Here is a 24,017-nt window from a genome sequence, read left to right on the forward strand (position 1 = left end):
TTAGCTGACACTCTAGGATTCTTCTTCACCTCATTGAGCATTCTGCGCTGTGCTCTTGCAGTCATCTTTACAGGACGACCACGCCTAGGGAGTGTAGCAACAGTGCTGAACTTTCTCCATTTGTAGACAATCTGTCTTACCGTGGACACATGGACATCAAGGCTTTTAGATATACTTTTGTAGCCCTTTCCAGCTTTATGTAAGTCAACAGTTCTTGATTGTAGGTCTTCTGAGAGCTCTTTTGTGCGAGGCATGGTTCACATCAGACAACGCTTCTTCAGAACAGCAAACTCAAAACTGGTGTGTGTTTTTTATTGGACAGGCCAGATTTAATCAACACATCTCATCACATTGATTGGACCCCAGATTGGCTGACTCCTGGCTCCAATTAGCTCTTGGAGAAGTCATTAGCCTAGGGTTTCACATACTTTTTCCACCCTGCACTATGAATGTTTACATGTTGTGTTCAATAAAAACATGAAAACGTATAATGTTTGTGCGGTATTAGTTTAAGCAGACTGTGTTTCTCTATTGTTGTGACTTAGATGAAGATCAGAACACATTTTATGACCAATTTATGAAGAAATCCAAGTAAGCCCAAAGGGTTCACATACTTTTTCTTTCAACTGTAAATAATAAAACAAGCAGATTGACTACGATACATTTGCATATACAGGATACAGGACTTCAAAGGACGTTTCATAGAAGTGTTTAAGAGGTAAGCGCACACACACACACACAATATCAGTGTTTTACACAGAACAGCTTTCACAGCAGATGATAAAGTCATGAAGCTGTTATTTGAGCGTGGTTATCTTAGAATGTGTGTTGCTGAATTCTTATATTATCAGCTGTAGGACTGTGATGAAAGTGAAAGTACTGAAACTTCTTCTACTTTAAGGAAGGCCTCGCCCTTTTTAGCTTTATCCTTCTGCAGATATTGTTTATTCTCTAACACCAACATTACACACTTAGTAAAATTTGAAAATTGGCATCACGGGAAAAGGCAATTTTAAGTATGTTTGAAGGATGTCATAATGCTCGTTGCTTTAGAAAACAAGACAAAAATGCATTTCATGAAATAATTCATTTATTTCAAAAGAAGCAAATTAATGTTTTTAAATGAGTAATACAGAGTTAAATAACCCGATAACTAGTCATTATTTTATTATTGATTAACAAAACAGCGGCTTATGAGAAACTACAGAAACAGTTTTAACATGCCAAAGCTGAAGAGAAACATTCTGATCTTATAATGGAACATAAAATCACACTCAATGAAAAAGTGATTCATGAAGTGATGATAAAGGAAGAAATGATGATAAAATTACTGGGTTATTCAGATTGCCATCAGTTGTCTTTCTATTTGTGCTTTCTATCGAAGATCTTTTGAATCTCTTTCACCAGTTTCTCTTTGTTGTTTGTGATGTTTTTGCCAGAGACTTCAACAAGAGGATCGATCAGTTCAGCGCTGTAGGGAAGTTGAATGGTGGTATATTTCTCTCTCCACTCCTCAAGTTTATCTGCTGAAACAGAAACACAAATCACTTCAGTTTCATTCAGGACTTGAGATGATTCAGTCGACTGGAAGATTTGAACTTGCCTCCACAGTTCACCGTGTTGAAGAGAGGGATGTGTATCACGGTCGGTTCTTCTCCTTTGCCTTCAAACACATAAAAGTCTTTTGGTTTCTTTGGGTCCTCACTGGATACATCGACCTCAGGGAAAGGGATGTCTAGATCCCCACATATTTCAGAAGCGTATGTTAAAGTCTGTGATGGAAGAGAATAACAGAGTTTGATGCTTTGAAAACACTTTATTCAGTTGCTCACATTTGGAATACATAACACAAGTTTCCAGACTAATTCTAAGATGTTTCTATTGTCTTTATACTAGACACAACCCGATTAATAAAAGATTCATCTGAAAAGAGTCTTCTGAACAGAATCACTTTGTCGAGGAGAATTAAACAACCCCAAAAACATCATTATCATCTTCACATATTACACACCATTTTCATTTGATTTCATGTTTGTACAAAAATTCATTTGTTCTAATGGGCACTGAAAATACGAGTTTGGTTCCATGCTATTACCCAGCATGCATTGCAGCATGAAACTTTTTATCATTTTGAGCTGTTTGTCCCGTTTCAATTTTCCGCAAATAAAACCATAATTCTTTGTTTAATTTCTAAAATGTCACTGGTTCACAGAATGATACAAAGGGGATTGTTTTACATGAACACAAAACGTACAGTTGAAAATAACTTTGGACTGTCTCTTAAAACTTTGCGTGTCTATTATTTTCTCAGCATACTTTGCATAAATCGGCATTGGAGAGTCATTTTCTTAACAAGAATACCTCAAAATGATGTCCGCCGCTGAAATCCAGAGAAATGATGAGGTCAACGTCTCTCTCCTGTCTCAGCATCGAGATGTACGGTGAGTTGAGCGCAATACCAGCGTCTTCATAATCTCTCGTCTCACTCTTCAGAATAGCGGCGTGCACTCCTTCAGTTAACAGCATACGATCATAAACCTCGTTCAGAGAATCAATGCATTATTCACAATTAAACACCAGGTCTATTCTCACCTTCCATCTTGTACAGAAAGTTGTATTTTCTGCCCCAGATCCATTCCATCACGCACTTAATAATGGCGTCCAAAATACCTGTTTAGTTTAAAAACAAACACACTCTTCAAACTCAAGGTTCCTGAATCATGTTCATCTCATCAGAGAGCTTTCTTTGTGATTGACGTCGACTATTCATCTGTTCAGAAGATGAAAGTGATGTAGATGTGTGTATAGAAACAGTTCAACGTACCGTCCCACCAAGAACTGAACCAAGACTTCAAACACTTTAGCACTTCCAGGGTGAACTGCTTGATGTTTATGAAATTATCACCGGTCGTATTTGCCATTTTCACGAGCCAACTTTCATCTCCAGTGAGTTCTGAAACAGGGGATCATACACTTTACTTTTGCTTGTGTTTGGATTTATTTGTATAACAATTTTGCTCATGTCTGTCTATAAGCATAGTCTGATATTTGATGTTTTGTTTGTTATATAAAAAACATTTTTTAGACGATATCACGATTATTAGCGATATGGTGTGAAGGATTGGCTTTTATCGCTCGTCTTAATCTTTCTTCTGCACAATAATGGCAACAATGTTCATCTGTGGTAAAGGTTTTGCATCTACACAGAAATGATGTGTGAAAAGAAAGACAGATTCACTGGTATCACAGAACACTTTACCTTTCAGCTTTGTTCTGATGGTGGTTTCTTGAACAGAAAGGTCTTTTTCTTTCAACACTGATAAATGCATTTCCACAAGAGACACGAGAATCTGGAAGCCAGCGTCTGCAGATGCGGTCCCTTCTGAAGAAAACACACAATGAATGAACATGAACATGAACAAGCAATAGTTGTCAGAAGATCATCCTGAGCTGTGTGGTATAAAACTCACCTGAATCATTTATCTAAAGGTTTTTGGAATGCATGTGATTGACTCTGATTGACATCTTTATGTTTATAAATCTATGTGGAGTTATGTTAATGTAGTGATCCCATGAGCTCTAAGCTTTTCTTTATACATGATGTGATGTTTTGTGCGGTGAGGGTCATGAATCGTGATATGGGGTATATAAATGCTTCTGTTGTGAGTTGAAATTGTGCAAGATTGTGCAGCGCTAGAAGAGCAAGACATTACATTTTACATATAGCCACAAAACATGTGAATACATGTAATATTTCCATAAATAAAGCATCAAGAAATGCTTTACCTTGAGAGGTTTTGCCACATACTGCTTCTTTTTCATGTGTTATGTGATGAAAGAACTCTGAAAAAAATCAAAATGAACCAGAATGATGATAAAGAAGAATGTAGGTTCATTATGTTCTTTTCAGAACAGATGGAATAGAGACAGCAGCTCATACTTTTTATCTCTTGCAAAATAAGTTTTATGATGAACTCTCCATCAGCCAGACAACTGCCACACAGACCTACAAAAAAAACACAACAAGACAATAAACAAATGTAACAAAATGTCATTTTAAAAAATATATATATAATCCTGTAACATGCATTCAGTGGCGGTATTCCAGTTTAAGTACAGATACCTTAAAAAAATCTCTTTTAAGTTTTTAATATTATTTTTCGTTAAAACATAAACAAACAAAACTAATAGAGGAAGAGACACAAAAACATCAAAGTCCAACTGTGTCACTGCTTTTATGATCTAGACATACAATGGTTTCACAATCGCACCCCTTGACAATTTTTTTGCATTATAAGTTTAAATAATAATAACCACCTGAGAAGATGTAATGTTTTTAATGGGAAATGTATTTGTGTTAATGGAAACTTCAATACTATCTGTGGATCTACTGGTGATTTCTGTTATGTGCAGATGGGAACCAACAGAACGTCATTTATTTTGTTCTGGTTTTATTAGTATTTGAAATATAATTCATTTGTGAATCTATTAATAACAGATACAATTGTAGTCAAAGTATGCATTATTTCCTTAGAATATCTTTTGTTTGTTTGTGTGCGTTTCTACACATTTTTTTGTAATTTAAAAAAAATCCCATAAGGTATATTGCCTTTTTGCCAAAAAAAATTGTCTGATGAATACTATACAGGTCTTTTCTATTTTGTTTCATCAGGATTATATTTTGATGGTTTAACCCGATACTATCCACAGACACTCATTCTTTGTGTGTTACCCTGCAGGTAGAGCATGTCCATTTCAGGCTGATCCTTTATCATAGAGCCTTTCTCAAACTGACTGCCAAACATGGAGTTATCCACAAACGCTCCAGTGAGAGAATAACCGGCTTCATATGGGCTGATCTCAAAAAAGACGCCTGCAGATAGACAACACATCCATAAAAAACTAAACAAAACAAGAACATTGACTTTTCTTCTGATTAATACACACACACACACACACACCTCTTTCATGGAGACGTTGTCTGCATTGCTTGTCAATCACAGTGTAGATGGGAAATGGGTTTTTATCATTGTGACCCCGCTGCTGTGAAAGTTTGCCATTATCTATCTGAAGAGAAAAAAGTAAAATGATGAAAGAAAATCTGTTAAAGCTAATTTATTAAATTTGTTCAATTGTGTTAACAAACATGTATTCTACAGATGTGCTTCAAGGAATAATACTCAGGTAAGTTATACTGATTTTGAGGACCAAAATCATAATAAAAAAAAAACATCTGAACACAAATGTCTAAAGGAAACATTATGAAGCTCACAAACCTCTTTCACAAATAAAGTGACGACCAGCACCGCCCAAATATCGGTTAAACTTAAGAGGTCTTTCTCCAAGTAATATTTCATCAGTTCTGAACCAATTTCACTCCAGCTCACAGCAGGACCCTTGAGTCTCTGGATGATCTTCTCTCTCACTGAGTCCAGTTTGGTGGACCAGTCTGAGTCCTGATATAAAGACGCCATACACCTTCATAGAAACAACACACAACTGATAGTTTATCTCATTTATGACACTCATCTGTGTGTGCGTGTGTGTGTGTGTGTGTGTGTGTGTACCAGGTGGATCCAGAGACTCCGCTCAGATAGAGAACACAGTCCAGAAGACCCGTCTCTTTAAATCCATCCAGAGATCCCAGTAAACCCAGCATGGCTCGTTCTCCTCCTCCAGAACCCAACAGTGCGATCTTTGGCACTTTATCCTAAAACCCGTGAACAACATCCATATATTTACAAAGAAGAGTTCCCAATAACTGACATGCAGTTGATTTATTTGTAGGTTCTAAGAATGTACAGATATGTGAAGTATAATGACAGATATTATACTAAATGTGTCATTTTACCGGACTGCACACTATCCCGAGATTCTTCAGACATTCTTGAACAGTTTGTAGTCTTGTCTTTACAAACGTCTCCTCTTGTGTGTTCAGAGAATGTCCGATTCTCACGTCACTGCTGCAGGAACAACACACAAATATATTCACTTTATTTTGCATTCAGTTTTGATCAAAACAAATAATTCATATAATTTATGCATTTAGTAGATGCTTTTACAGGAAAACAATTAAGCAAATTATTATGGAGACAATTTAATGTATTTAAGTAATCTGGATTTACTTCTGCTGGAGTTTAGATTCACTCATCTAAAAAAATAAGAAGAACAAGAAATAGTTATAAACATGTAAATGTTTAATTACTTAAAAAAATAAATATTCAGTCATTACGTCACTGCTATCCTTGGTAATAAAGCTTCTGTAAAAGGTCTGGATGGGTTTATGACAATTAGAATAGAATCACATTATACTGATGTGCAAACCCTTAAAAACTCACTGTTCTTGTATCGTCCTATATGACGCAACGCTGTCACTAATACAACAGTTTTCTCTTTCACTGTACAGAAGATTCTCTTTTATAGGGTTCAGAAACTAGATGAATCATGTATTTATGACCAAGAGAACATCTGCAGAACACAGATAACAGTAAAACCCTTCACAGCTTCCTCAGATGAGATGAATCATGTTTCTATCACCACGAGATCGTCTGCAGAACACAGACATCAGTTACATCAGTAACATCACATGTGACTTGTACAGGTGAAATGAATGATGGTTTTTCAACTTTTAGGATCTTGTTCTGCAGAAGAATGCAGAAGCCACAAAGAAAAACGTTGTTTTTGAGTCATTGAGGAGGATTTTTCAGGGTAAAACACAATTGACACACATGCATTTTCTCACGCAGGGCAGCTATAGATGAAGGGTGTTTAGATAAATTATCTTTTTGATTCATTCTGTGAATTAGTGAAAACACTTCTCCCAAATTTCAAACAAATAAGAAAGTTCTTTGCATTTATTTGCAGAGAACCGAAACTAGCCAATCTGGTCAAAATAAAGAAGAATGCAATGCTTGCAGATATTTAATACTGCTGAGAAAAACAAGTTCATATTTTATTGAGGGGCAATACTTTTCACCTATAATTTATTTCCATAAGCACTGTTATGTATTTTTACCATATTAAATAAATATGCTCTGTCTTTTACCACAAAACCAATGAGAACTGCATAAGATCATACAAATGACAATAAAATCATAACTGTTAATTATTGCCCTTGATATTGTGCACATTATTATTAATGTCAATTAATAATTATATAAAACTAAATATTAAGAAATCATTAAGAAAACATTTGATTGAGAATGATTTTGTCGCGCTCATACGCATGAATAAACAAACGGTTATAAACAGTAGCCTTAACAGAAAGGGGCACAATTATTTTAAATGTATTGAGTAATTTTACCCTTCTGACGGTGCTTTGTGATTCAGGGTGACTGGCGTGAAGCGAGACGTTGCTGTTGAGTCACTATCTGGCTAAAATCTATATGAACTGCACGCAAATAATCCTGACGGTTAATGTTGTCCTCTTCTTTCTTTACACGTCCTCGTTTTTCTCTAACTCTCACTCACTCTAATTTACGACTGAATAAACACTTTTGGATAAACGCGTCTGCTAAATGTAAATGTCAGATATGTTTCAGGGTTTGATAAAGAGTCATTATTCTGAATGGGATGGATTCCTGAGAGATCTATCAGCAGCGCAAGGTGTAACTGTAAACATGGCCGCAGATTGCTGAGACTTCCCATAACTGTGTCAAACTCCAGTTAGGTCAAATTTGCAAACCTGTTTTTAACATACTCAAAGATTCATAAATAATGTTGTGAGGACCAGATTCACTATGTGTGTTTGTGTACTGGAGAGAATACACTCCAGAAGACCTGTTTTGTTGAGTTGATCCAGGGACCCCAGTGAACCCAGCATGGCTCGTCCTCCTCCAGCGGTAGGGATGCTCCGATCCGATATTCGTATCGGAAATCGGCGTCGATACTGAATAAAATTCTAGATCGGGTATCGGTGAAAAAATTGCACCGATACCCGATCTAGCTTACATAAAATTTCTGCTAGGCGATGTAAAAGTTCCTGGAGACACCGGCGCTTAAACTCTCTCGTGGCTGTGCTTTGCGAAGCGTGTGACATCATACGCTAGCAACGTGCTCTTTACGTAGTGTGCGTGAACAAGCGAACATAGCTTACATTGAGCAGCGAACAGCATGGAGCGACAAAAAATATCTGCCATTTAGATTTACTTTAGAACAGCTTCGCCAACAAGTTACACCGCTGTTTGCAATACATGCGAAGTAAATGTTCCGAGGGGTGGTGATAAAGCTGTTCATTATAATACTACTAATTTAAGCACGCCGAGTTCAATAAGCTGAAGAAACTAAAACGAGACGGTACGAAGCAGCTAACTTTGGAGGAGACAGCGGAAAGAATTCAGAAATTTCCATCTAGTAGTGTGAAAGCAGCGAAAATCATTGAAAGCATTTTGAATTTCATGGTAATGGATTTGCAACCGCTGTCCGTCGTTGCGAACAATGGCTTCAGACTCCTTATAAACCACCTGGAGCCGCGGTACGACATTGTGAAGCGTAACTGAGACCTGAACTGTACCAAAAAGTCTGCAAACATGTATACGAAAAAAATAAAGATGTCAATGCGCTGAGTTTTGTGGATAATTTGACTTTGAATTTCTATTTGCACCGACTAAACTATTATATCTTTTTCCGTTTATTTTTACATGTGCAGCACAAGCTAGGGAAGCTAGTGTTTTATCTATCTTTCGGTGTTGGATGTTAAATTTGATTTCCACTAAACTTTAGCTTAGTTTAGTGGACTTTGCTTTAATGACTAAAGCATTAAAAAGAACTGATTCCTGTTTGAATATCTAAAGCAGTGAAGCTATTGCTTTTTTGCTCAATTTCAGCTGCTTTATTGTTTATTGTGCATTGATTTTTTTAAATTATATTTGCACATAACAGTTATTCAGAGATTTTGTTTCCATTTATTAATACTTGTCTATCAAGCTAGTGAAGCTGTTGTTTTATTCAGCTGCTTAATTTGCACTTTAATTTTGAATTTCAAGTTTAAGATAGTGAACATTTTGTTTTATTTTGCTGGTTTAATAAATAATTCACAAAATTTGTGAATCATTTGTTTGTTATTTTGTTTTACGGGGTCAGGAAATTAATGTTAAGTCGAGCATGATGCCTTGCACAGCAATGCACACAGTTTATTAAGTAATTGTGCACTTTAAAAATGTTACCTTAGTATCGGATCGGTACTCGGTATCGGCCAATACTGAATCTCAGGTATCGGAATCGGTATCGGAAGCAAAAAAGGTGTATCGGAGCATCCCTATCCAGCGGTGCCATTTTTGGCACTTTATCTCATAACCTGTGATTTACATTTATACACTCAAACATCAAAGCCTAGATGCACTCATCTAGATAATAATAAACAGTCGGATGTAAGAACAATACAAAAACATTGTGTTTGTGTGTGTGCAGAAGAATGCAGAAGTCACAAAGAAAACATTGTTTTTGAGTCATTGAGGAGGATTTTTCATCGTAACACACAATTGACACGCATGCATTTTCTCACGCAGGGCAGCTATAGGTGAAGGGTGTTTAAGTAAATTATCTTTTCTGTTTCATTCTGTGAACTATTGACAACATTTCTCCCAAATTGTGTGTGTATGTGCGCGTGCATGCGAGCGTGTGTGTTTACAGTTGTGTTCAAAATTATTCAACCCCCACTGAAATTGATTGTTTTGGTCAGTTTGACATTGATTATGATCATTCAGTCATCCTGCTTACAATTAAATCAAAGAGGCACGTGTAGGTCAGACAAATATAACATAACATTTATAATGAAATAACCACAAATGTCTTTTCTGAGCTCACATCATTATCAGTTTTATTCAACCCCCAAGTGACATTCAATCTTAGTACTTAGTTCAACATCCTTTTACAGTTATAACAGCTTTTAAACGTGAAGCATAGCTTGACACAAGTGTCTTGCAGCGATCTACGGGTATCTTCGCTCATTCATCATGGGCAAAAGCCTCCAGTTCAGTCACATTCTTAGGCTTGCGCACTGCAACTGCTTTCTTTAAGTCCCACCAGAGGTTCTCAATCGGATTTAAGTCTGGTGACTGCGATGGCCACTTCAAAATGTTCCAGCCTTTAATCTGCAACCATGCTCTAGTGGACTTGGAGGTATGCTTGGAATTATTGTCCTGTTGAAAGGTCCAACGTCTTCCAAGCCTCAGGTTTGTGACGGACTGCATCACATTGTCATCCAATATCTCCTGGTACTGAAGAGAATTCATGGTACCTTGCACACGCTGAAGCTTCCCAGTACCTGCAGAAGCAAAACAGCCCCAAAGCATGATTGACCCCCCGCCATGCTTCACAGTAGGCAAGGTGTTCTTTTCTTCATAGGCCTTGTTCTTCCTCCTCCAAACATAGCGTTGATCCATGGGCCCAAACAGTTCTAATTTTGTTTCATCAGTCCACAGAACACTATCCCAAAACTTCTGTGGTTTGTCCACATGACTTTTGGCATACTGCAGTTGACTTTTCTTATTCTTTGGGGACAGCAAGGGGGTGCGCCTGGGAGTTCTGGCATGGAGGACTTCATTAAGCAGGGTGCGCCGTATTGTCTGAGCAGAAACTTCAGTACCCACATCTGACAAATCTTTTCTCAGTTCCTCAGCAGTCACACGGGGACTTTTCTCCACTCTACGCTTCAGGTAGCACACAGCAGTCGAAATCAGCATCTTCTTTCTGCCACGACCAGGTAGCGTTTCAACAGTGCCCTTTGCCTTGAATTTGTGAATGATGTTTCCTATGGTGTCTCTTGGTATGTTTAACATCTTTACAACCTTCTTATAGCCATTGCCCTTCCTGTGAAGAGTAATCACCTGTTCTCTTGTCTTCCTGGACCATTCTCTTGACCTCACCATGTTTGTAACCACACCAGTAAATGTCTAGAAGGAGCTGAGTATCACAGTCATTTTAAAGCTGCCTAATTGGTGCTTATTAGGCTTTATTGCTGCTCCCTGATATCCACAGGTGTTTTCAATACCTGATTGAAAACACTTCATTTAACCTCTGTTCTTCAGAGTGGTAGTCTTTAAGGGGTTGAATAATTATGTCAATGAAGAATTCACAAAAGAAACATTTACTACTGTATTACAAAACTAATTGATGTCATTTTAGTTGCATATGGTTCTTTAAGAAGTCCTTGTAGGATTTCTAACTTCCCTAAAACCATTTAAAGCATTGGGAGTTGAATAATTTTGAACACAACTGTATATGTGTGTGTTTGGCCATGTTGAATACACACCAACTCATAGGGACACATGTCACCGTGGGGAGCAAAATTGTGGTCCCCATGGGCAAAAAAAAGCGTATAAATTGTACAGAACGTAGACTTTTCACGGTATAATAATCATTATGCCTTTGGACAGTCCCCATGGAGATAATAAACCACACGTGTGTGTGTGTTTAAGAAAGTCTGAGGATTCAACACACTACTAAATATCTAACAGAACATCAAACAGTAAATGTCTAAACATGATCAGAAGTCTATAAACATATGGCCCTTATAAAAATTACTTACTACAATTGATGATTTCTCACAAGACGCAACTATTCCTTGTATCAACTTTTATTAAGTCTTTAAAGAATGTATATCTTTTATCATTTACTCACTATCTGGACATTTCTGCAGAACACAAAAGAAGATATTTAGTAGAATGTTAGTAACCGAACAATGGCGGCATCCATTCACTTCTATAGTACAGACACAGAACCATTGACTTGGAAGTGTGTTAAATATGCACATGTGGCATCTGTGGTCAACATGGAGATATTCTGGTTCATCTGGCTCAAGGCATGACTTGTGATTAAGGTATTTAATGAGGCACTAATGGATTCAGATGGATTCGAATCCCTGCAGACCGCTGGTGAGAGCTGTTTGAGGGGTACAGATGGCTTGCTCAAATTAAAATGTACAAAACACGAAACTGAGATGAATCATCTTCAGAAGCAATGAATAAATGAACAGTCATTCCATACATGTCCACAAGATGGCACTATTGGCGCTATTCTGAGGAATAAACACACAACCCTGACATTTTATCAATTGACTGAACTGGAAATGTTTCTTCTAACATATTTGTTCGTCAAAATATACATATTCATTCTTTAAGATTCAAATAATAAAGTATATGTACGTGTCTAATATAACTTTATGAACAATTCTCACATGTGAGCTCCGTCGGTCCGATTCCTGGTGAACAGTCCTTCAAAATAATTTTAATTCCAGAGGTGATGGATAATATTTACAATAATTTAAACAATATTTAAGAATTGTTTTGGATGACATTTAAACTAGGTTAAGCGTAAAAGTATAATATTTCCTGTCGTCACAGCGTTGTGTTTTTTGTCCCTCGCAAGTCGCGGTAGCGCGTCATCAACATGCGCCGCGCTGCCGCACGTGTGTCCGTCACATCATGGAGTTTGAGGGCTGCAGCTGCTTCAGACAGAGGCTCGTGCTGTCCACAGTGAGTGGAAAACGAGTGAAAATCCGAAACATCAGATCAAAAGATGACAACCCGGGCCTGCGAGGTGCGCAAACACGCGAGTTTATATTTATATGATACCATAACAACCGATAAACAATGTGTGACGCAGTATCTAATGTAAACAACTAGTGTTGTGTTATTAAACTGTAACCTCTCATCATCATATAAACACGTATAAAAGTGCAATACAATGTTTTTAAAAGCATGTGATGAAATGGATGAATTGTTGTCTTTGATATGTCATGTGATTTGTGGTTTTATTCATGGTTTCAACTATATGTGTCATAGCGATGGTTTTACCACAAAATTCCTTATGTAGTGAACTTTGGGATTTATCCAGGATTTTTGCAAATGAAATTCCAGCTTTAGACATAGAACACCCACAGACGCCATTATTGTTTCTATTTAAACCTGTGATGATATCTCTTGTTTTTTCTTCTCTCTTAGATTCCAATGTCTTATAAAAATCAAGTCATTTAATAATAAAAATGTGGTGCTTATCAGTGACTGAAAGTAGAAAACCTCTCCGTTCTTGGTTTTGTCTTTTAGATTTTGAAGCCAGCTTCATTCGATTACTGGACAAGGTGACCAACGGCACCAGAATTGAAATCAATCAAACAGGTCAGTTGAATTGAATGGTTCTGTTGTCACGTGACGTTTGGATAGTCTGCTTTCTCAGGAAACGCTCATGATGTGTTTTGTGCGCTCTGATATGCAGGAACGGTGCTCTTCTATCAGCCGGGGCTTCTGTTCGGAGGGACTGTGGAACACGAGTGTAATGTCCAGCGTTCGGTGGGATACTACCTGGAGGCGCTGCTGATGTTGGCCCCGTTCATGAAGAACCCCCTCAGAGCTGTGCTGAAGGGCGTCACCAATGACCCTACAGATCCCTCTGTGAGTTTACTGACGTTTAGATATGAACAAATACATTTAAACTTGTGGCATAGCTTTATGTAAACAGTTTGATGTAATGCGATGCATGCTGGATTTGTTGCTTTAGTCTATTGTTGAAGAGCTCTTATGTTTTTTATAAATGAAATATCTTTAATGTTATGTCGCTTCTGTCGCTTTTCTGCAGGTGGACCTTCTGAAGGTGACCGCTCCTCCTCTGATGAAGAGGTTCGGCATTGATGGAGATAGTTTAGAAATAAAGGTATGACAAGAATCACACTCGTAAAAAGCATCAAGACTAGGGCTGAAAGCATTCCTCGAGTAACTCGAATAAGAAAAACCCATTTTACTTCAGTACACACAGAGCACTGCGTTTGCCCGTGGATCATTTCCGAATACAGACAATGTAATCTGTCTGTTCTGCGTGTCTGATTGAATGAACTGCACAGTGTAACATGCTACACGAGTGGTGCTCATGAATCTGTCTGCGTCTGCGCTTTATGAGGACATGAACTTCATCTCTAGAGTTGCTTTGAGAGTTTATTTCACGAACTAATTCATACAGTTGTATTATTTTGCATTTTGAATGTTATATGGCAATGAAATCTATTAAATGGGTTAACTTTTCACAGAGATATCAATGTACGCAATTTCACCATTAAATATGTTAACATTTGGTTGTTCGTTTTAAGAGACCCGTCTTATTTTGTCTTGTATATTTAGTATTGCCCTTTAATAAAGAAAAAGTATTTCTTATCCGAATACTTGATTAATCAATGGAAAGTCAGTAGAATACTCAATAACTAAAATAATCTATAGCTGGATCTAGTGTTTTCGAGGTATCAAAATTTCAGTTTTCAGTACCAATACCAGTGAAATTTAGGGATGCACCGATACTACATATTCCTTGCCGATCCGATACCTGAATTATGCGTAAAATGATGCGCTTAATACATTCGCTTCTACGTTATTTAAAGTCATGCGCATTGGACGCATAATGATGCGCTTAATGCACCCGCTTCACTCATGAGCATCCCTGATAGTGATGATCCTGTTGTCGCAGGGATGTTTTCGACATCAAAGTTCAAAACAGTTTAAACACAAAGAGAAGAGATATGTTATGTTATGTGTTTAAATCATAGTACATTGTATCATCCTAAAGTAAAAGTTATTGTTTCTGAATGAATCATAACATAGACCGCATAACATAGACCGCATAACATAGACCGCATAACATAGACCGCATAACATAGACCGCTACACTCAGCGAGTACCGTCTACAGCAAAATGCATTTTAAACAAAACCACAGTCTATTGGGGTCATGAAGAATAGTGAAAATTTTGGAACGAGTAACGTCCTGACTGTTCCCGGACACACACGTGCTGGATTGAGATTGACAGATGACTGCACCAGCGGAGGTCAGAGTTTTTTTATTATGCTATATTGGTTTATTCCTCTCATACAGCTATCGAAATACATGACATCGAATACAGTGTATGAAAACTTTTATGGTAATTTCCTGATATCCAATCCTTTTTGAAGCTTTCAAGTAACATCCTCGGGTATCGCGCCAGTCCGATACCCGATAGTCCGATAGTTTTTCCCCATTTCAGTTTTGAAAGCATTAAATGGTTAATAAGGACACTTGACTGGATTAGCATTGGCGCTAATAAATAAACACGCAAACAGTGACGTTTATTTTAATGTATCCTTTAAATTAACATATGATACAACATTCATAATGCAAACGCTAACAGTATTTGAAACATGGTGCAAATAAATCCGGATGTTTCCTGCGTTCACCACATGAGTTTGTGATGAGTTTGTTTTCTTTGTGATGTGACTTTAATCTGAAGTATTTCTGTGTGCACCTCTTGTCGACGCAGCCTCGCTTATCGGATCATCACATCTTATTGCGTCTATAAAAAGTTTCTGCCTGAAAACCTGTCAGATAGAGCATCAGTACCTGGTTGTCCCAGTACGTCTGTACCGGCAACTTTTTTATTTTCAGGTACAGACTTGGACTCGAAGTTCCAGGACTTTTGACAACGCTAGCTGGAGCACTGATCAGGACACTTGAAACTATGTTTGAAAACGCATGTCGACTGGTCCGTTCTAAAAACTGCAATGAAGAAAAAACATATAAATCAAAGTCATCATTATACTTTTTTTCTTACATGACAATGTGTCCACACTGGACGCGACCTGAGCGGCACAACAACCAGCTTGTTCTTATAGGTTTGTGGTGTCCAGTGTGGAAAACTTTTTGAACGATTATGGTTCTATTGGATTCTTTGGTGGTGTAGAGACGGTGTGAGAGTCATAAACTGGTTTATACCTGATACCTGCAGGGCTGGATTGAAGTTTGTTTTAGAATTTTGCGGTGTTGGTGTGTTTTTCAGGTGGTGAGGAGAGGCATGGCTCCTGGCGGAGGTGGTGAAGTGCATTTCTCCTGTCCGGTACGTAAATCCCTGAAACCCGTCCAGCTGACAGAGCCCGGAAAAATCAAGAGGATCAGAGGAACAGCGTATCCTTCCAATGAGAGAAACAGTCAAAGACCAATCATGAATTCTGATAGATTTATATTCTCTCGCTAATAAATGAAGCCACTGTTTTCTCATTTATTTGATTATTTTGGTTCATTTCTTGACCCGGTATGTCAGAGTGTCCGTGCGAGTTTCTCCTCAGATGGCCAACAGAATCGTGGACTCTGCCAGGGGCATCTTAAATAAATTTATCCCGGACATTTACATCTACACGGACCACATGAAGGGGCTGAGCTCTGGGAAGTAAGTGCTTCTGTTTTCCTGTCGCTGACACTAGATGGCGCCAATCCTGTAGAGAGTTTCTTTTCTGTTTCTTTTGTGGCAACAGATTTGAGTTTTGATTTTATACTAAATAATTTAAATGAACATAACGTTAATGTATTTTATCCCGTTGCCACTGTTTTATAAAAAAAATTGCGTGAACTGTCCCTTTAATTCATTCTGTTTAATTTTAGGTCTCCAGGGTTTGGCTTGGTTCTGGTGGCAGAAACGGTGAACGGGATGTTTTTCAGCGCTGAGGTCATGTCCACGCCGCAGGGTCAGGGCGATCAGATTCTACCTGAGGATCTGGGCAAGAAATGTGCCAAACTGCTGCTGGAGGAGATCTACAGGGTGAGCATGACCCGGGATAACACACACCCACACATCAGTTTCTTCCAAATGTTGGTGGTTAAGTTCTTTAAGATATTCTGAGTGGTTTTGTCCTCGGTTTTCCTATGAAGACTTAAGGCTCGAGCAGAACTAAAATCCACTGCAGCTTTCTAACACCCAGAAATGAATGAGTGTCTCTTAAGTGCCAGTGTGACCTGTTCACAGTCCAGTGTTGCATGCTGGGAAATAAATTGTGTCTCTGTGTCATAACAAGATTGTGTTCATTTAATAAGAAAAATATGGCTTGAGCGATTATAACTTGGTATGTAACGATTCACAATTCCATTTTGTCGCATTTTATTTTTCAAAGGAACTTGCGACAAATAAGAAATAAACACCATTTGATTATTTCTATATGCTGCACATTTCCAATATAATAATAATCCCCCTCCCAAAATATATACAATCAGGGCTTCAGACTGCGCCTAAAACGGTCGCATTTGCGACAAAAAATATGAATATGCAAGTGATATTTTTGTGGAGATCGCCACAAAATTGGTGCAATTTTACTAGTTTTAAAGTTGGATGCAGCCAGACTTTTTCTCGCACGTTCATCACCAGCTCTCAGTTGTTCAGGTATCTACAAAAACACTGTTTGCACTCAATGGACTGACATTTGGAGCTGCGGCAATACGCAGGAGAATGACTCCTTTGAACCGGTTCATTTAAACAGAAGATAAGAGATCTGTGGATCATTTATAACTCGGTGAACCACAAGAGAATGCAGGATGTGTGAAAGAGTTTTGCTCATTCAGTTAGATTAATTCAGTTGGTTATTTTGCGCTGAAAAGTTCGTTGAAAATGACATAAGAAACTTCTGCTTCGTTGAATAAATGTTATATTAAACACTTTTTTTGTTATGTTGTTTGTAAAGTGTTAAAGCCACTTAAAGGTACAGTAGGCCTACACAAGAGTATATGATACAAAAACAATTTTGCGCCGGTTTTTTCCCCTGGAGGAGCTAATGGCTCTTTAACTGAATTTTTTGTCTGGAGCTCTGACAATAATACAAAAGTCTCTTTGATATGAACAAACTAAGTCTTTGTCTGTGCTTTTTTTGTTTAAACCATACACATGAGACAATAGTTGAAATACGTCAAATGATAGTGGAAGTACTCCTGAGATAGGCGCAGGCTCCCCGTGACCCGAGGTAGTTCGGATAAGCGGTAGAAAATGGATGGATGGATGGATAGTGGAAGTCTCTTGCTCTTGTAAAGCAGTCGGTCAATATCTGGCGCTTCAGTCCTTGCATGTGCGTGCGTATGTACGTGTGTGTGTTTGTGTTGAGGTTAATCAGTAGCTGATGGTGGATGTCAGTAGTAAACACTTCATGAACACACACAGTTCTGATGCGACTCTGAAAACATCATGTGAGTTTCTGCTTGCTCTTCATTCCAACATCAAATGTAGATGATTTTATTTGTGATATGGTGTAAGGGTTATGTTTAAAAAATATGTTTATATGACACTTTGTCTTGGTTTGCTTTAAATGCAGTTTTTTAATATTGACAAAACACCTCAATCATTTTAACACACTCAGTGAATCTGATTTGTCATTTCTAATTTTGTTTTGTTAATAATGGTGGAATAAATCCAGTTCCAGTCCTTTTTAATGGGTTCCAGCTAAATTCATGTTATATTAACGTTATGACAAGATGAAATAAATAGGTCATGTCATTAACAACACATGGTTTGTTTGACAAGTATATTAAAACCTGTTTGAATACTGTAAAGTTATTGCAACAGATATAAATCCATTTCATGTGCCGTTTTGGAACTGATTTTAATGTGTGCAATGAAGAATCTTTTGTTTTATTTATTAAAAAAACATAAACAATTTGAGGAATGATAAACCACTTCATGGTTAATGTTGTTTTGTTTGTTCTGGCTGGTGGTTAGATGTTTTGTTTCGTTTACTTGGAGAATGGTTAGATGGTTGATGTATGAGTGACGCATGCGGTTGTTTGCATTAGGTTTGTTTTGACTCATGTTGTGTCCTTGATGATGTCAGAGGATGTAGGCTATCGACCCCACAACCATCCACCTTTAAACAGACCCCTTCAACACAAAAACATTATATTTTGCCAACAGAAAATGAAGTCCGACACGGGTCAAATATTTCTAATTAAAGTGCTGTTATGTTAAAAATAGTTATGCTTTTCTCATGGTATATTTTTTTTGTAATTAATGCTATTTGCTATATTCAGTGCAAAATGCTAATTATATATTTTTATTTTTTGAAAGGGGTGGACTGTGATCTGGATTCTTTAGACATGAAAGAATAAAACTTAACACACCGTTACATTCTGATGATCCCGCGGCCTGAAAACATGAGACTGCTGCTTATGCAAGTTTGACAAAGATGTTCAGTGTGCGGTCAGATAATTGAATTGAACAATTTCCACAGCAGCGGATGGTGAATGTGACACAGTGACAGGAGAGGTTTTGTGTAACAGTAATGTCAGGTTTTGAAATCTCAGGAGATGTTTCTAATCCTTTCTCGTTAATGCTGGCGAAGGAAAATGTTTGGGACTTTTCCAGCAGCCGTTGGACGTTCTGTGAAAGTTTCAGTACGTTCCACCTTCATCACGTGACACGGCTCGTGTCTCACTCCTGTGTTAAAAAAGGTGGAGGATGTTTAAATACTGACAGCAGGACATTGATCACATTTAGTCGTTGATCAGAAAGCGAATCTTCACTCTTGGATGTTAGTTGACATACATTTGGCATTTGTTGGTGAGGATTGATCGATTCTTTGCATTTCATTCTGTTTGTTTAAATGCAAGTGTTTTTATTTAGCATTTAGACCCTCTTGAATATGATATTTGTTTATAAAAAACATGATATTCCCATCTGATATCATTACTGTATCAGGGTTCTGTCGTGGTATACAAGCCATCTTAAAATAAAATAGCTTGAAATACAATGATTAAATTGATGTTTTTTATATAATTGTCCAATATTGAAGGTTTGTTTAACAAAAATAGTTTTAGATGCTGTCGGCCGACAGAAGATTTAATCCACAAGAGGACCGTTGTTGTTCTGCGTCATTGGATTTCGTTTCAGTCTTATCGGACGTCCTGGAATAATTTCCACCGATTCTAAAGAGCTGAATGTTTAGAGTCACGCTGAAATAAACATTTTCTGAACATGCAACATTACCAATTGAATTATTTTGTTAAAGCGTAACGTGCCAGCAGGATCATACACGCCGGCCTATGAGGCGATTCACATTTGGAGTCTTATCAAGTTCATTATAATACATGAAGACACGTGCACATTTTTCTAGGCGTGTTGGCGCCGCATCGAGATTGAAATAGTACAACTTTACGGAGTGCCGTGGATCATATGACTAGAGAAAGTGATGCGGCTCATGTTTTAGACGCAAAATGAATCTTGATTCTCATCTCTCTTTTCTTTTCTAGGGTGGCTGTGTGGATTCAACCAATCAGAGTTTGGCTCTGTTATACATGACCTTAGGACAACAAGATGTTTCCAAAGTTCTTCTAGGACCCCTCTCGCCCTACACGTAAGTGTTTTGCATTCATCTGAAGGCTTGACCATTGTCACCTGTTCATCATCGTATGAATGCTGTTCTAGCGTGTTGCGGTTGACGTTAAGAGAGACATCCGGTATCTGCAGCGGTCATCATGAATTGTCCATTTTCAGTTGTCATGGTACCGGTGCTGTATGCCAGTCAAGTACAGTACTATGATAACTGAAGATTGGCCGTGCCAACACCTGTTTCATCTGTGCCAGACTGAAGTCCGACATAAAATTTAATGTCGATGTTTTTTAAGGAATTTGATGTTCTTTAATAACCATTTCTTGGTGTTTTTATAAAGAATAGTCTTTTTAGTTAAGTAGCTGGTGTAAACATGTTCAGAACGTCATCATATGCTAATACGTTGGGGTATTTCAGGTGTGACCACATTTCTGAATAGAGAGAATTAACTTAATGTATCTCTAAACTTCCAGTAGTTCATTTTTTACTGACTAGCGGATTTTCTTAAGTAAACGGTTTGTACAATGATTTCAACTCAAAGTTAAAGTATGTTCAATTCCATTTTAACCTTGTATCATGTTCCTGTTTCCAAAAAAGTAACCAACCAACTAGCAAGAATCTTAATTTATTTTTACATGCCAACATTTACAATTATTATTGTTTTAAAACCTCATAATACTTTGGCATTCCAACTATTTGGATGAATGTGAAAAGGGTTGAAAACACATTGTAATTATGTCTGTTTTCCACTTTGTAGAATCGAGTTTCTCAGGCTCATCCGAGACTTCTTTCAGATCATGTTTAAAATAGAGCCCCAGAAACCCGGAGATGACGAACGAACGGGAGGAGAGAAAGTTCTGATGACGTGTGTTGGAGTAGGATACAGTAACATCAGCAAACCCCTCAAATAAAAACTCCAAACATCATCGTCTTATACTGAACAAACACACGGAGAGAATGCTTATTTGTTACACTTTTCTATGATTTTAGTATTTGACCAAGTCGTTTCCAGATGTGTACATGAATGAAAAGGGCTTCAGTGGAGTTTTGCCTGTTGTTCCTCATTTGATTTTCAAATTGAAATGTGAAGAATAAAAGAAGCGAGACAGCCTTTACTAATCTTGAGGTTTTTGTTTTATCGTTCAGACTTTCTTTTAACGGAGGATTATTTTGATCCTTAAATGTCCAGAATTCCTTTTCAGTTGATTGTAAAAGTTCAAGAGAAAAGTGCCAAAGTACAGTGACATGATGCATATTGCTGTCAAAATATACAGTTTACACATTTAACAGTAGTTTTGGTCAAAATAAGATTTTTTTATATTGTCAAATAAGTTTTTATTCAACCTTAAGAGATCACAGAATAATTACAGGAGGAATCATTTTCTTATAAGCACAAATGAACAAATTCAAGAAGAAAGAAAAACATCAACAACAAAACAAAAAATGAAAATGAGATTTTTAAAGTTACTTTTGAGCTATTCTTGCTTTGCTTAACTTTAAATTCATCATAATTTTGAGCTTGGATTGTTAACTTGAGCCATCGGTCCTTCAGTTAAATGTTGTTAAACTACATAATGTGGACCAACACATGACAGTCATTTAGCTGCGTTGTAATTTATTACAAGCAACATAAAAAACATGAAAATTCAGCGAAATATGATTTCGTACTCCAACCATCTATTATAAATGTTCTCCTCCAGTTTCCTTTTTAAACCAATCAGCCTCCTTGTCGTGTACTTCCTCTCATTTCAAGGCTTATAAAACGTTTTGGATGGATGGCTGATGTTTAGTTTGGGACTTTCTGCTTTTAACCTACCATTGTCTTCAGTGTTTCTTGTGTCCTGTCATTTCACGCATGCTTACTTACACTTCCTCAAACTCACTGGTTCTGTGTTCTGTGAAGGATTAAATGGACCTAAACACATAAGAGTTCATTGGGTTCTTTAATTCAGTCTAGCTCAAGCGACAGGGCCGAGGACCTCGTCCTGTTCCTCTTTCCGAAAACATCACAGTCTCAAGAATTGGAACCAAACTCCTCTGGAAGTTGAGGACCTCACTCAATGCCCTGATGTCTTCTCAAGCAGCATTTGTGTATAAAGGCACAATGACGTCATGTCTATGGTTCTAGAGCTTTATCAATAATCAGGGGAATATTTACTAAGTACAGTCAACGTGTATTCATTAAATGGTGTGGGGTGCGATTATAAATGTGAATTCTGATGCTTGTGGGGTCACAGTATGAACACCTCCACATGACAACTATTGCATGGCAAACGTAAGCCCGACCACCCAGAGAAACGCCCCACGCGGCTTGTGAAGCATGGAGCGCAGGCGGGAGCGCGCGGCGTTCATGATGGCGGCGGAGGCGAGCGTGAGCAGCGGCAGCAGCGATTCGTCCAGCACCGCGGAGGATGAGCGCGTGCGGCGGCTTTTCCAGACGTGCGACGGTGACGGGGACGGATTCATTAACCGGTCAGAAAACACGCACGCACGAGCGCGGGCTGCAAGAAGTTCACGCGCTGAGTAGAACTTTCGTGAGCGGAGCGGGCTAGAGGAGTGACGTCACGAGCGCTCGATACAATGTTGCGATTTGAACGAACGGTCTCGATGCAACAATGTAACATTTTAACTCGCGACAGGGACGCAAAGTAACACGCGGACGTGTTTGTGGAGTTTGTTCGCGTGGCGCTGCTCGCGCTCGGTCGTTTGTTCGCTGCAGCCTCGGAAGTGACGGGAGTTGTTGCAGCCTTGAACTCCTCCGCCAAACGTTTCAGCTTCTTGACACAAGTTTGTGAACTCCGCTTAAACACGTTCATGCGTTGTTTCTTTTTCTCGCGGGTGTTTTGACAGGTAACCTCGTGTTTTGTGCTCTGAACCCTCGTGTTTGATTTGGGGGTCTTGGAGACCCACCGTGTCCTTTTAAAAGCTTGTTTAACATCGACGTGTCAACTTGAGGGTCTTGCGTTTACTGATTATTAACACCGATTTTAACTTGACACACATTACTTTCTTTTCTGTGCAAAAATATATTACCTTTATGGATCTTTTTAACACGTTGAGATTTAGAAGTGCTTCAGAAATAGTTTTGTCGCTCTTTTTGATAATTGTTTTGATAATATCTCAATTCACTACTATTATTATTATTACTCATTTACTCGTACAGTATTTGGGTTACTTGCAACAGCATTCTGGGATTTCATTTGAACATAAAAAAATCTATTTTGATAGATGTTGAGGGTTAAAGTGATTTTGAAGTGATAAATATGTTAATGCTTTAGCTAACATAAACAAATAATGAACAATACTTATACAGCATTTGTTAGTTTATGTTAATTTCAGCATTTACTAATACACTATTAAAATCAAACGTTGTCACTGTTAACATTAGTGAATTCACAATGAATTAACATGAATAACTGTTTGACATAAACAATCAGTATAATATACTGAGAAACTAAAGTGTTCAATGTTAGCTAATGCATTTATTACTGTTAACAAATCGCACCTTATTGTAAAGTGTTACGATATTTCTAAAGAAATTACAAAAATATATATTTTTTCTATTGCCTCTTTCTTTTGCTATTTGTGTTTTTTCATCCTTAACTTTTTTTATTAACTTTTGGGAAGCAACAGACAAACCATGCTAAGAAACAGGAATCTAAAACATTTGCTTTATTCATTCACCGGTTTATTTTTGTTCACATCTTTGTGATGTTTTTGTACTTGTATCATATGTAGCTTTAGCCTGTCTTTCAGATTCTGAAGATTTTTTTGAATAAAACTCTTTTAATAAATTACAAAGTTCATAGATCAGAGTCATCATTAAGGAGACACGGACCTGCATTATAGGAACAGTGTTGATTTACATTAACATTTACATTTAGTCATTTAGCAGACACTTTTATACAAAGCGACTTACAGTGCACTTA

The 24,017-nt window shown here is 37.7% G+C and overlaps 3 protein-coding genes across 9 annotated transcripts in view; 2 read left to right on the forward strand and 1 right to left on the reverse strand.

Annotated features, from left to right (window-relative positions):
- Positions 1 to 1,182: 1,182 nt before the first annotated feature.
- LOC130419606 (cytosolic phospholipase A2 gamma-like) lies at positions 1,183 to 8,907 on the reverse strand. 3 transcript variants are annotated; one of them, XM_056746468.1, is made up of 15 exons: positions 7,780 to 8,907; positions 6,126 to 6,151; positions 5,852 to 5,963; positions 5,568 to 5,710; positions 5,277 to 5,478; positions 4,962 to 5,067; positions 4,733 to 4,873; positions 3,941 to 4,006; positions 3,787 to 3,843; positions 3,260 to 3,382; positions 2,825 to 2,953; positions 2,593 to 2,670; positions 2,362 to 2,510; positions 1,604 to 1,772; positions 1,183 to 1,526 (listed from the first exon to the last, which is right to left on the reverse strand). In XM_056746468.1, exons 2-15 carry the CDS (start codon positions 6,149 to 6,151, stop codon positions 1,363 to 1,365), a joined length of 1,665 nt encoding a protein of 554 aa, XP_056602446.1. In that variant the 5' UTR covers positions 7,780 to 8,907; the 3' UTR covers positions 1,183 to 1,362. The 3 variants fall into 3 exon arrangements, with proteins under 3 accessions (XP_056602446.1, XP_056602444.1, XP_056602445.1); XM_056746466.1 differs by lacking the exon at positions 7,780 to 8,907 and having other exon boundaries at positions 5,852 to 7,124; XM_056746467.1 differs by lacking the exon at positions 7,780 to 8,907 and having other exon boundaries at positions 1,183 to 1,523; positions 5,852 to 7,122.
- A 3,473-nt stretch (positions 8,908 to 12,380) lies between these two features.
- Positions 12,381 to 21,203, forward strand: rcl1 (RNA terminal phosphate cyclase-like 1). The gene is made up of 9 exons (XM_056746470.1): positions 12,381 to 12,537; positions 13,044 to 13,115; positions 13,213 to 13,388; positions 13,573 to 13,647; positions 15,789 to 15,913; positions 16,050 to 16,175; positions 16,388 to 16,544; positions 20,009 to 20,112; positions 20,846 to 21,203. Exons 1-9 carry the CDS (start codon positions 12,423 to 12,425, stop codon positions 20,997 to 20,999), a joined length of 1,104 nt encoding a protein of 367 aa, XP_056602448.1. The 5' UTR covers positions 12,381 to 12,422; the 3' UTR covers positions 21,000 to 21,203.
- Positions 21,204 to 21,346: 143 nt separating this feature from the next.
- The window catches only part of mcc (MCC regulator of WNT signaling pathway), a 57,641-nt gene continuing 54,970 nt past the window's right edge, over positions 21,347 to 24,017 (forward strand). For 3 of the 5 annotated variants that reach the window (XM_056746459.1, XM_056746461.1, XM_056746460.1), the window contains exon 1: positions 21,347 to 22,560. In XM_056746459.1, the coding sequence (XP_056602437.1) occupies positions 22,409 to 22,560 (152 nt within the window). In that variant the 5' untranslated portion in view covers positions 21,347 to 22,408. Of the gene's footprint in view, positions 22,939 to 24,017 lie in introns of all 5 variants that reach the window. The other 2 variants (XM_056746462.1, XM_056746463.1) reach the window with 2 other exon arrangements.

The sequence above is a fragment of the Triplophysa dalaica genome, chromosome 4 (genome assembly GCF_015846415.1).
Source record: "Triplophysa dalaica isolate WHDGS20190420 chromosome 4, ASM1584641v1, whole genome shotgun sequence".
In the NCBI taxonomy this organism is placed as follows: domain Eukaryota; kingdom Metazoa; phylum Chordata; class Actinopteri; order Cypriniformes; family Nemacheilidae; genus Triplophysa; species Triplophysa dalaica.

Coding starts and splice junctions, on each gene's coding strand:
- LOC130419606 (XM_056746466.1), bottom strand. CDS start 6,004: ATGCAAAATAAAGTGAATATATTTGTGTGTTGTTCCTGCAGCAGTGAC. Junction 5,711..5,851: donor TCGGGATAGTGTGCAGTCCG/GTAAAATGACAC, acceptor CACGGGTTTTAG/GATAAAGTGCCAAAGATCGC. Junction 2,511..2,592: donor CTTTCTGTACAAGATGGAAG/GTGAGAATAGAC, acceptor TGTTAACTGAAG/GAGTGCACGCCGCTATTCTG.
- rcl1 (XM_056746470.1), top strand. CDS start 12,423: ATGGAGTTTGAGGGCTGCAGCTGCTTCAGACAGAGGCTCGTGCTGTCC. Junction 13,116..13,212: donor AATTGAAATCAATCAAACAG/GTCAGTTGAATT, acceptor TCTGATATGCAG/GAACGGTGCTCTTCTATCAG. Junction 16,176..16,387: donor AAGGGGCTGAGCTCTGGGAA/GTAAGTGCTTCT, acceptor GTTTAATTTTAG/GTCTCCAGGGTTTGGCTTGG.